The sequence below is a fragment of the Lontra canadensis genome, unplaced genomic scaffold (genome assembly GCF_010015895.1).
Source record: "Lontra canadensis isolate GAN:19392208 unplaced genomic scaffold, GSC_riverotter_1.0 scaffold765, whole genome shotgun sequence".
Classification (NCBI taxonomy): Eukaryota; Metazoa; Chordata; class Mammalia; order Carnivora; family Mustelidae; genus Lontra; species Lontra canadensis.
Window position 1 is genome coordinate 7,504 of NW_022631749.1, and position 12,595 is coordinate 20,098.

The window sequence follows — 12,595 nt, forward strand, 5'->3', positions numbered from 1 at the left end:
CCCCCCCCCCCAGTAGGATCACAGTCACAGGAGGAAGACCCCATATGGGGCTAACTCTAATGGCTGAGCGGGACCCTGCTCCTGTGTCTAGAGCTCGCACACACACAGTGGGGGCAGCCCAGGTCCAAACCCAGTGCTGCTGGGCACTCGGACACGGTGTCTTCTGTCATCTCAAACCCAGACACAGGGTCACTCCATACTCAGGTGTGAAGTCACTTGTCATCCGCAGGGAAGCCCAGCTCCCTGGTCCCCACAGTGGGATACACACACAGCTCGCCATGGCCCATACTTGCTGGATCCTCTGGGCCCAGGGCAGTTGTCCTCTGGACTTGGCTCCCCAGAGCACTCTCTCACACCTTCCCCGCTGCTGTCCACCAGGCCTCCTCAGCACCAGGATGCAGGCCTGTCCACACCCCAACCGAACAAAGCTGCAGGCTTCCCAGAGGCCAAGGGCAGCCCAGGACCAAACTTCCTCCCTACGCAATGCTGCCTGCTCCCCGCTCTCTTCTTCCCACAGGAGGCCCAGTCCAGGGAGGCAGGACCCTGAGCTCTAATTACATGTCCTGGAAAGAAATCCCAGTTTAATTTGAAGTAAAATGAGAAGCTGTGGTTGGAAATGTCCCCTAGAGAAGCCAACTGCCTGAGCTGGGACACATTTCTCTGCTGTCCCCTAGGACCAGGAAGGAAAGCACTAGGCTGAGGCCATGACGGGAGCAGGGACACTCAGGGCTTGGGGACTCTGGGTTCTCTTCGAGCAGGAAGATGTCCCTGGGGTCTGTGGGGACCTCACCCTGCCCCTGCCCTGACTGCCAGCTGGAACCAACCCCTCAGGACGAGGTGGGGGTGGGGATTCCGAGGGGGTTGGGAGGGGGGAGACAGTGACAAGAGACAGCATCCGGAAGTCAGACACAGGTGGGCTGAGATGGGGGTGCCACACTAGGGAGGGGCCAGAGGGCTTCCTGTGGGCAATCCAGCAGACCAGTGCTCCCTCCAGCTCCATCCCGTCACGGCCCCTCCTTATCCCCCAGGGTTACCAAGCCTTGGGTCCAACCCTGCACCCCAGCACCAGCCCTGCTCTCTGAGCCTGCCAGCAGCCCCTGGGGCCTCCTGCACCTTCACCTCCTCCACCCTCCTCCCAGTTCCCTGAGTCCCACTCCTCATGCCTGCCCCTCTGCTGAGGGACCTGCCCAACCCCCACGAAAGGACAAGCCTCATCCACAGGCTCCCCTGGCCTTCTGTGTCCCACCTGCAGCCTGCACGTCCCCACCCCGCGTGGCACACACCGTTTGCTCACGGTCTCCCCCAGAGAAGGCAGCCTCCGTGTCACCACCACGTCCCCAACAACTAGCGCATTTGGCAAGGACCGTCCAAGTGAGTGAGGGCACAGACGGCCAGACACTGAGTGGAGGAGGGAACGTGTGCCGAGATGGACGCCCAGGCAGAGGGGACGCTGGATGCCGGCCAAGGGAAGCCATCCTCCCTCCCTCCCCTTCATTCTCTCCCTCTCCATCTCCCCAGTCCTTGGGCACCAGCCCTGCCTGCTCACCCACCAGTCCCTCCCCCGCCTCCTGCTTAGAGGCCAATAGACACAGAGCCCAGGGTTCTGGATCCCACTTCCCCTCATCCACCTAGGACGGCTCTCCAGCACTTCCCGTCTACAGCCTCCACTTGTCCTCGCCTCTGGGACTAGTGCACAGGCCGTAGTCCTCCTCCTGCCCCTTCATCTCCCTCCGGCCACTGCCCCAGCTTTCTGCCTTGCTTTGCCACAAAACTCCCTGGAAAGAAGAGCTGCCCCCAGAGGCTCACCCCGCACCCCTCTCCGTCCCTGCGAGAGCCCCTCCCAGCCAGTCCTCGTCAAGAACCTAACGCCACGCTCACTCAGCTGCACAGCCGCCTCTTGCTTCTGTTCAAGAAGGGCTCTTCCTCCCAGAAACACCACCCACTTTCCTCTCCACACACCTCGCTGGCCAGTCCCCACCTACAGACTCGGGGCCCTGGGCTCAAATGGGCAGCTTCCCCCAGGAATCCTGTCTCGTCTTGGGCTCAGAAGACCATCAGGACCCCTGTGTCCTGCATTGGCACCTCCAGCCACAGCCTCCTGAGCGTCTAGATGGCTCACCCCTTGTCCTTCCAAACTCATCGTGGAGAACTTCTCTGAGCATCCCACACGGCAGCCTCCCAGCCCACATGCCACACTCCTTACTGCCCTTCCCCGTGGGGACTGAAGCAGGGGTTTCCGTTCACAGACTGATCTTCATGGTGCCCTACCCCAGGCACGGAGATGTAGCCAGGAAGTGGCCAGTCAAGACCGGTCCTTATGGAGCCTAGATTTAGGGCCAGGGCGGGGGGACGGCACAATGGAACCTCACACGTAAAAGAAGGGTGACAATTGAGGAAGACTGTTCACACTAAGAAGAAACCGGGTAGGGCTGCAGAGACCGTGCCCCCCGGAAAGCAGTCCACGGGGCAGAGGCTCCGTGGTCTGGTTCACCGCTGTGTCCCCAGCACCCAGCAGAGGCTCAGCAAACTTTGCATAAATAAGTGATGAGTGGTCAGCAAATGATGCCCTCAAAAGAGGGCTGCTCCAGTGACAGACGCCCGGACAAGAGGGCAGAAGACAGACTGTAGGCAGGACAGACCCTCAGCTCATTCCCGTGAAGCCAGGACTAGATGCCGGGACCCCAGTGCCAAGGGTGAACCCAGGCTTGGTTTACAGGTGAGTATCTGAGGGAAAGAAGGTTCCCTGAGGCAGGGGTGGAATCCCCATCCCAGCCTGGGGGTTCCTCCCATGACCCCCACACCAGCCTCAGGAGCACAGGGACCCCAGCGGGCCTCGAGGGACAAGTTGGGCTTCACCAAGCAACACGGCCTCCCAGCCAGAGTCCCTCCCCTCCCCGCCATGGGCCTCCAGCCCTCTGAGCACCAATTAAGTAAACCCTAATTAAAAACAACAAAGTAATGAGAAGTCCCCGGCTTCGCGGGGACTGCCGCTCGGGAGGGGCTAGATCCAGCGACTCCCTGCCCCCCACCCCCACTAGCACACACACCGAGACGGGCCAGGGGCCTCCTCCTACCACAGACACCCACGCACACACCCAGGTCCCCTCGTCCCCATGAGCTGTGAGCAGGAGCAAGAGAGCAGGTCCCCTGCGGACTCCAGGCCCACGCGGGAGCCCCTCCCCACCTGGGGTCCCCTCCCCGCCTACAGCCACCTCTGGGGACACTGTGCAGAGACAGGAGCCTGGACACCAAGCCCTCCTCCTGTAGACATGGAGAGTAGACACTCTGCATCCCAGAAGAGAGACAGAATGAGGCCGAAAAGAGAAAGTCAGCGAGAAAGACTGAAAGGGAAAGAACCAGAGACAGAGAGGACAAAGGAGAGAGAAAGGATCAGAAATACGGAGACAGGACCAGGCAAGTGGGGGAGAAGGAGGGAAGGAGGGACAGAGAGGCAGAGAGGCGGGGTTGGGGGTGGTGGACGACAGAGGGCAGGAGAGAAGTAAGGGACGATCAGGGAGAGGGAAGAGACGAGGACAGATGGAGGGATCCCCAGAGTAGGGTCAGGGGCCGGCATTAAGGTCTCAGGACCTGTGGGATCCTCTCCCTGGGGCTTCCAGGAAGATGGGTACGTTCTCTTCTCTTGCATGTCACAGGCCAAGGAGGGCAGCCCGGAGTGCTCTCCCCTCAGGAGGTCTCTCCCAGCCCTCACTGAGGGGCCAGCTTTCTGGACCCCCATCAGGACGAGCTTATCGGAAGATCAGGGGTCCTGCCACGGGGTGAGTGGGGGCTCCTCTGCCTCCCTGCCTTTACCCCGGAAGCCCAAGCCCTCAGCATCAAAGATCGCCTCCTGGTAGGCAGGGCCGAGCCCCAAGCACCCGCCACCTCAGGAACCCGTTAGTCAATTCAGCAGACACTGTCTGACCCCTCCTGGGGACCCGCCCCAAGCTAGGCTCTGGGGACGCCCTGAAAAATAAGACACCATTCCTGTCCTCAGGGACTCACACCTCAAGAGAGGGAGCAATGTAAACAGCAGCGACACTCCTGGCCACCCTCCCCAGTGCCTGCGGGGGATGGGGGTGTGGGGGGGGGGTGAGCGCCCTGCCCTCCGAGGATGGGGGGGGCACGTGGATGGCTGCCAGTCTCCACAAGGCCTCAGGGGCTTTTGGTAAATGCCGCCCTAACACCACACCCGCCAGGAACAGGGAGTGCCCCTGTGTCTGCTGCTGGAACCCCACAACTCCCCGGAGAAGGCTCCCCACTCCCCTCCCTTCTTAGTCATCATGAAACATGGAATGAAAATCTGAGAGTTGTGCATAAAACCCATTCATCTGGAATTCAGAGGCACCCGTCCCATCGGTGCCGGTAAAAGGGTGGTGAGGGCCACAGGCTCCGGCCCCGAGGGAAAGCACAAGGCAAGAGGGGCCTGGGACAAGCCCAACGTCCCTCCAGGAGACACCCACCAGGTGGGAGGCCAGCCCAGCGCCAGCACAGAACTCAGGCCAAGCCATGAGCAGCTGTACAAACAGGGAAGCGGGCCCCCCGGGATAGGGCAGGCACCCCAAGAGCCTGGCCCGGGAGCCCAGAGGCTCTTCGGGGGAGTCTGTGTCTTCTCACCTGCAGGGAGCCTGTAAAGCTTGAGCCCCAGACCCAGGCTCTCACGGTCACCTCCTCCCTCCTGTGCCTTCGCCCAAACCACCTCCGCACGTGTGCTCACCCACACCAAGGCAGGTTAGGGGGTCGCTGGGCAGATAGCACAAGGATGGAGATCCTGGGCACGATCAGTCCTTGGGAAGGACGGTTCTGGGCCACAGCGGGGCCTGCTCCCTCCTCTCCGATCTGGGCTGAGCCTCTCCAGGGACACTGAGGCCCCAGGGAAGAAGAGACTGCCGTCCCTGGCCTGGGCTGGGGCCCCTGGAGCCTGGGCTGTGCAAACAGGTCCTCTGGAGCAAATTCCCCAAGCACTCCCCCGCTCCCCGCACCCAGCGCAGAAGCAGCAAGGCCTCAGCTCCGGCCCTCAGCCTGCTGGCCAGAGGAGGGGCCCGCCAGGCAGACACAGAGACTGAGACCCCGAAGGGCGAGAGCGTTCTGCCTGCACCACGGCCCCCAGCCCGTCCCCAGGTCAACCTCTAGACCTCCTGGGCGGCTTTGGGAACCCCAAAGCGGTCATGACCAGGGTCCACTTGAGGAGAAAAGTGGTGGGCAGGCCACGCTGACTGGGCACCATCCCAGAGCCAGGAACCGAGGAAATGGGCTGACAAGCTCAGGCGAGCGGGGCACCGAGCGCCTGCCGGGAGCTCCTCGGCGGGAACCAGCTGAGCCGAGGGAGAGCCTCAAGCCCCCGCCCCCACGGTATGCCCATGGCCTAGCCCACCCGTGGCTCTGCTCGGGAGCAGCTACACCTGAGCGGGAACCGGGGAGCCGCCCTTCAGCCGAGATCACCACACACAGGGCAACAGCCCAAGCCCACACGGGCTGGCAATCCCGCGTTGCCTCGCATGCACCACGGCCGGGCGTGGACGTTGCTGCCCAAGCCCCAGCCCCCCCCACAAGGGCACAGCCCGCCCCGGCCGCCTACCCGGTGAGAACCACCACGAAGTCCATGACGTTCCATCCGTTCCGCAGGTAGGAGCCCTTGTGGAAGACAAAGCCCAGAGCTATGATCTTGATCCCCGCCTCAAAGCAGAAGATGCCAATGAAATAGGGCTCCGTGTCGTCCTGAGGAGAAGCGGAGAGAGGGTCGCCACCGCCCGCGAGCTCGGCAGGCCCAGGGCGGCAGCCGCACCAAACACGCCACCCCAGCTCCGCACCTCCGCTCGACTTTGCCAGCCACACTTCCCCGACCAGGCACTTCTGTCGTTTGCTCCCCTGCCCTGCTGTCCTAACAGGAAACGGGGAGGGGTCCTGGGAGGCCCTGCAGCAGGGGAAGCCCCGCTGACAGCACTTGTGGGCTGTGCAATCCACCCAGCGGCAATCCACTGCTCTAAAGGAAACAGACACGGGGTGGTCAAGGAACTGGGCTGCAGGCTCACAGTTGGTTGGAAACAGCCGTTCTCAAACCCAGAGGTGATCTGGGTCTGATCCTGGGTTCCAACCATTGCCGAAGTTGCCTGGATAAAGTCCCAGCTCCCTAGAGAGCAGCCCAGGACCCGCTTATTCATTCAGCACACATCTCGCGCTAATCACAACACACACATTCAGATCTTGGTGGGGCAACTACAGCCCAGCCTCAGGGAGACTCTGGAGGGCAAGACATCCAGCCAGGCAGCAAGGAAAGGAGCTCCAGGTGGAGGGAACAGGGTGAGCAAAGCAGTCTTGTCTCTCCACCAAGAGCATGCACTGGGGCCGGCCCCCTCTGGTGCTGAACAAGGTGGGAAACACAGGGTTCCAGAAGGAGGGTGGCCCATGGACACAGGCACAGCCAGTGTGGTCAGTGACCCAGGCATCACTCACATGGGGAAGGTGAGAGAACCTTGGTGCACAGGGGCCCCAGGGAACTGGAGCAAGGGGCTGTACTTGGAGGGTCAGCATGAGAAATAGCCTGAGCACTAACTTCAGACACCTGTGCACCAGGGCCGCTGTTGCAAAGAGCAGATGGACTGGGCAGGGGAAGGGTCTGCCCTCGGGGAGCCACCACAGGGACTGCCCTTCAGACAGCAGCTTGGCCCTGCCTGAGAGGGGCCAGGGTTGCAGGGTCCGAGGACTGGCCACCACGGGGCTACAGGGGCGGGGAGTGCCAGAGTGGCTCCCAGCAGCCGCTCTCAGCTCCCATTGAGGGCCTGTGACCTGTGCCTTCCTCCCCCAAGAAGCCTGGTCCTCAAGAGCTCTCCCCGTCTGTCCTGGTGTCCCCTCTGCCTGGGCCTTCCCAGCTGTGCATGGCAGAAGTGACCTCCCTGAGGGGCCCCATCAGCCCAGTGTCCATCATGGCTCAGCCCTGCCGTCCTGCTACCCAGATGCTGACTCATGACAGGAATAATCGCCCAGAAGCTTTAGGTCTAGTTTAGTTCTGGAGGGTCCCCTGTCCTCAAGGAAACGGGGCTGCTGACATCTGGCCCAGGAAACAGCTTGACTTGAGCAAACACATCCTAACAGAAAGCTGCTGGCCACACAAAAGAGCAGGCAAGAGCTGGGAGATGCCGTGCAGCCCCACCCCAGACTCTCTCATCACTGCTCTTCCCCCAGCCCCACTCTTGAGGAGCGGCTTGGGGAGGGTTGGGTGGAGAGACAGCCGGGGGCTTGGTGGATGGTGGAGTGGGACTGCCAGCTAGGGGTTCTGGCTACGAGCTGCTCAGGCAGGGGATGGGTGCTGGGAGCCAGAGCCCCCAGAGACAGGGAGCTGTAGAGGCCCCATCCCAGTCCAGGCTGAAAAACAAGGAAGCACCTGCATCACCTAGCCTCTTACCCCAGCAAGCCTCCTCTCCAGGCCCTGCTCTGTGTTCCAGCCTTCTCTCCACTAAGGGTCTGAAGGCCTATGTCTGCACACAGGGCTAGGGTCAGCAAGGGCTCCTCATGCCTCTAGAGCAGGCCCAAGCTGGGCACATTCTGCTTGTCTTCCCCATAGCCCCAACCCCCACCCCCAACACAAAGCAAACCTTCCCTCACCTGGAGGCAGGAGCTCAGACTTGCCCAGATGTCTGGCTGGCGCACTCAAGCCTGCTACCCAGCAGGGACAAGCCTAAGACTGACCACTGTACACCAGCCTCCCTGCCCCCCGACCCCCCACCAACTCTTGGCCCGTTTCTTTCTGGCCCTACCCCTGCCAGACTTCCCTGGAGGTATGGCCACACCCTGGGGCCTGGCAGAGTTTCCCTGCTCTCACTTTCTCTTCTCCAGCCTTCAGAACAGACGCTCACCACGAGCACAACACCAGCCTGCACAAGGGGCCCACAGGAAGCCAGCCACCCCTGTCTGGCTCCACAGGAGGCAAGAGGCACCCACAAGGACCACACCCACTCGTGTCTGGCGGCACAGCTGAGCTGCCCTCACACCCCTCCTCTCGCACAACCCAAACCCTTGGCCTGCAGAAGACTGCTCCAGGAAGCCTCCCATTCCCTGGCTGTCCACTTCCTTGCCTTCTTTTGATGCCTTGCCCAAGTGTGAGCACCCCCAAACAGCCTTCCTCTGTCTTCCCTTCTCCAGCCCTGGGCCTGTGATGGCCGGGAGGGGGATTTCAGGGCTAAGCACTGAACTGTCCCAGTAGCACTTCCTGTCTATCTCCACCAAAGTTAGGGAAAGAAACTGTGGAGAGGACCAATTGCTTGCCAGGGTACAAGGAAAGAGTGATTCTCCTCTCCATTCCCAGTGCCCCTAGGGGAGGCTGGGCTGTCTCTCAGGGACTTTAGGACCCCTAGCAGCTCTCCAGCAGGGCCTCAGACCCCCTTCTCCAGGCCCCTGCCCCTGCTCTTCTCCCTGCCCTCAGGCCTAAGAGCCTACACTGAGCCCAGACAAAGGGATCAGGTCAGGAGGAAAGACTGGGGGCTAGGGGACATAGCCTCACCTTTGAAATGAGGCTCACTGGTCCAGATCACCCTCTGCCCCTCCAGAGACCCTGCCCTGGAGTTCTGACTGTCATGTGCGACAGGGACTCCACAGGGATCTGTGGAGGTCTTGACAGGAATGGGTGAAAATGATTTAGGGGGGTGCCTGGGTGGCTCAGTGGGTTAAAGCCTCTGCCTTCGGCTCAGGTCATGGTCCCAGGGTTCTGGGATCGAGCCCCGCATCGGGCTCTCTGCTCAGCGGGGAGCCTGCTTCCTCCTCTCTCTCTGCCTGCCTCTCTGCCTACTTGTGATCTCTGTCTGTCAAATAAATAAATAAAATCTTAAACAAAAAAAAAAAAGAAAGAAAGAAAATGATTTAGGTTGTTTGGGAAGAACGCTTCCCATATGGGGGGGGGGGCATGGCGAAGGGATTCCAAGGAGAGCCAGGAAAGACAACTCTGAAGGACAGGTGGACAGTCCCTAGACCCAAGACCACACCACAGGGACCAAAGACGATCCCAGCCCTGCAGGAAAGGGTGGGCAGCCAGAAAGGCGGGTGCTCCCAGACCTGACATTTCCCTGGGCCTTTACGAATGCCCCTCCCCCACCCTAGCTTTCACTTGGTTTCTTGGATCCGGCATAAGGTCGCGGAACTGAACAGCCCATCTGAGGTCCCGGGCGGCTAGCGGCCCAGGGCAGACAGCTGCTGGCTAACGCGGTCTCTCTCGGGCCACGCTTCCCATCAGCGGCGGAGCGGGCTACCCCAGTCCTCTAGCCCTGAAGGAGGTGTCAGCCGCCTAGGTTCTCTGCTCTTCCTCCGCGAAGAAGAGATCACCCAGCCGGAGGACGCTGAACTGAGCCCCAGATCCTAGCCGGCCGCGGAACCAGACAGACTGCCACCCCCCCCCCCCACAGCCCCGCCCTCAGGCCCGCGCCGCCACCACACTCACCAGGCGCTCGGACATGGGCGTCTTGTCCCCGTCAGGGAGGTGCTGCTCCAGCGCCAGCACGATACAGTTGGCGATGATGGTGGCCAAGATCATGTACTCAAACGGAGTGCGTGGGTTAAGGAGCGGCCGGGAGGCGCCAAGGGGGAGGGGAGGCGAGGAGGCCGAGCCCCCAGCGCGCCGTGCCGCCGCCAGCGCCCGGCCCCCTCCGGAGGGGCTGAGACCCACCGGTCGGAAGCCCTCCCCACCCTTCCCGCCCTCCCGCCCTCCCCTCGGGGGCCGCCTCCAGGCGGAGCCTCTGCGGTCCGGGCGGCAGCCCCTCGGAGCGTCCAGGCGGCCGTCAGCACCGCGGACAGCGCCCCCGGCCCGCGCCGCGCGGCTCCCACGACCCGAGGGGCTGGAGGAAGGACCCCGCGCAGGCGCACACCCCCGCCGAGAGGCACGCAGCTACATGCACCTCCACGGGCACTCGCACCGACATATCCCCGGAGCCCCGAACGCACGCACGCGCAGCACCGGGTTCCTGTAATGCCCGCACACACGCCAGCACCTGCAGCCAGGCACGCGCCCCGGCTCGCTTCCACACGGTGCTCACACCTACACAGACGCGGATTCGCCCTCGGGTGCCCTCCAGGCGGGCCCCGCGCTCTGCACCCACACCAAGGGAGTGACGGACGAGTCCGGGGACAGGGGGCTCCGCCCAGTGTCCATCCCGCTCCCGCAGCCGCCGCCACCACGACCGCACGCGCGCGCGCGCGCGCACACACACTCAAACACACGCACACGCGGCGCGCGGAGGGTCCCGGAGCCCCGCCCCGCCCCCCCCTCGCCGAGAGCCGCGTCCCCGATCAGCCCCCCCCCCGGTCGCACCCTCCTCCCCACCCCGGGGAAGATGGCCACTGGGCGCCGCACGGGACCCGCCCCAGCCCCGGCCTCCCCCCCACCCCCCGCCACCCCCGCCCAGGCCGCCCCTCCCAGACCCGCCCCGGCGCGGACGCCGGCCGCCGCGCCGGGTCCCCGTCCCCTCGACCTCGGACGGTCCCCCGGCCCCCGCGCGGCCCGGCCCCCGGCAGGATATGGCCACTCGGTGATGCGCTTGGCGTATTTGCGGACGACGTTGTCTTCGCTGAAGACGAAGAGCGAGCGGTTGACGGTGAAGCAGTTCTGCTTGACCGGGATGGGGTTGTACAGCGCCATGGTCCGCGCGCGCTGCGCGATCGACTGCTTGTAGAGGACCCGCTGGCCCGGCTGCAGCCCCCCCGGGCCCGGGCCGCCCGGGCCGCCCGCCCCGCCGCCCCGAGCCCGCTCCCCACCGGCGCCCCCATAGCGGCTGCCCAGCTCGTCCCCGAAGCGGACCATGGCTCCCGGGCGCCGCGCGCATCCCCCGGCCCGGCGGCCCCGGCAGGGAGGGCGCGGGGCGCACCAGCCAGGCGCTCGGAGCCGAGAAGCAGCGGAGCCGCGGGACCCACACCGGACCTCGCCCGGCCCCGCCGCCGCACCCGACTCCGCCGCCCGCACCACGCCCTATAAGGGGCCGGTCACGTGGCGGCGCCCGGCCAATCTGCGCTCGCCCCGCCCGCCAGACCGCCACCCGCCCCGCCCCCAGTTGGCCGCCCCCGCCCTGTCCCCCGCGGCCGGTCCCGGCTGCCAGCGCTCTGGGCTGCGCCTCGGCCCCCCGGCCTCGGGGCTGAGCCCAGCCGGGGAGCGTGCGCCGTCCGCGCGTCCCGTCTCGTGCCCGGCCGGGCCCTGGCTGGATGCCGAACCCGGCAGGGGCGCCCGGGAGCCGGGCGGGGCTGGGAGTCCTCGACGGACCGCCGCTGAGCTGAGCGGCCCCAATGGACCCCTCCTCTGACCCCAGGAGCTGGAGACGTTACCGGCCATGCGAAGCTCCAGCCCAAACTGCGGAGAATTAGACCCTCGGCTCCCCATGCTTCTTTCCACACCTCACTCCCCTTGCTGCGGACCAGTGGCCTCCAGGATGCTGGCTCCGGGCCCTCTCCTGCCATCCTTTCAGAGTCTTGGACATCCTCACAGACCATGTTCTCAACTCCTGGGCTTGGGTTTTCAGGATGCACAGCTCTGTCCTGGGGCCCCTCAGCCCTCAGTCATATCCTAGACCTTCCTGTCAACACGCACTGAAGGGGTTCCAACATCTCAGCCGAGAGATTGCTTCGTTCCACCATCCATTCAATAACAGCTGAAGCGAGCCTGTTGTGTGCTATCCACCCATCCACCCATCCACCCATCCACCGTTCATCCATTCAGAGACTCCACTAAACCCCTGTTAGATGCCAGGCACGAGGCTCCCAGCTCTGCCTGCAGGGAGCTCACATTCTTACACAAGGAATGACAGACACTACCCCACTCCACACACACACACAATTTGTTCATTTGGGTCCTCGTGACATACAGATAAGCCTCCTGCAATCACTCCTGATGAGTGAGGGGATAAAGCCAGTGTCACATGCTGTCCCCTTCACCTGTACAGGAGAGCAGATCAACCCTGCAGGCAGCACCCGGTGGCAGTGAGTGCCATGAGAATGGAACAAGGATGGCAGGTGGCACCAAGTCGGGAAGACCTCTGTTAGGAATTCGCCTGAATGTTGTAGAGAAGTGAGACGTGCAAAGGGAGACCAGCATGGAGCGCAGAGGCCCAGGGGCAATCCGTCTGTCTGAGTGTGATGGGAAGTCAGGCAAGAGTTCTGTGCAGAGAGGTCATCATGACTCCCGTTCTGGAAGAATCCCTCTGGCTCGTGAGTGGGGAACAGACTTCGGGAGGCCCCATGGGGTGTGTCGCTCAGGATGCATTCAGATGTAAGCAACTCAAGCCGGCTCTCACCTGGTACAGTGTTAACCTCACTTACTAAAAAGGCATGAAGCGAGCCATTTCAGGAACACAAACTGTTTCCATCCTTCCTCCCTCCCATGGTCGCAATGCACACTTTTTGTCATGCTTGTCACCTTATGGCCCAACGTGGCTACCAAAGCCCAAAGCCTCCCATCTTTATACCACCAACTCAAATGAAAGAAGGGGCAGGTGTAAAAAAGACATCTTTTTTAAAGTAAACATAGAACATCCTTTTATAACAAACAAAAGGTTCCTCAGCAGCTCACCAGAAAACGTCTCTTTAAACTCCATTGGGCAGATCTGGACCACGGACCACCCCTGATTTC

At 62.9% G+C, this 12,595-nt stretch overlaps 1 protein-coding gene across 1 annotated transcript; it reads right to left on the reverse strand.

The window, feature by feature from the left end:
- Positions 1 to 5,571: 5,571 nt before the first annotated feature.
- LOC116863254 (voltage-dependent N-type calcium channel subunit alpha-1B-like) lies at positions 5,572 to 11,350 on the reverse strand. The gene is made up of 4 exons (XM_032850741.1): positions 11,042 to 11,350; positions 10,500 to 10,945; positions 9,425 to 9,530; positions 5,572 to 5,715 (listed from the first exon to the last, which is right to left on the reverse strand). Exons 1-4 carry the CDS (start codon positions 11,348 to 11,350, stop codon positions 5,572 to 5,574), a joined length of 1,005 nt encoding a protein of 334 aa, XP_032706632.1.
- Between the last annotated feature and the right edge of the window lie 1,245 nt (positions 11,351 to 12,595).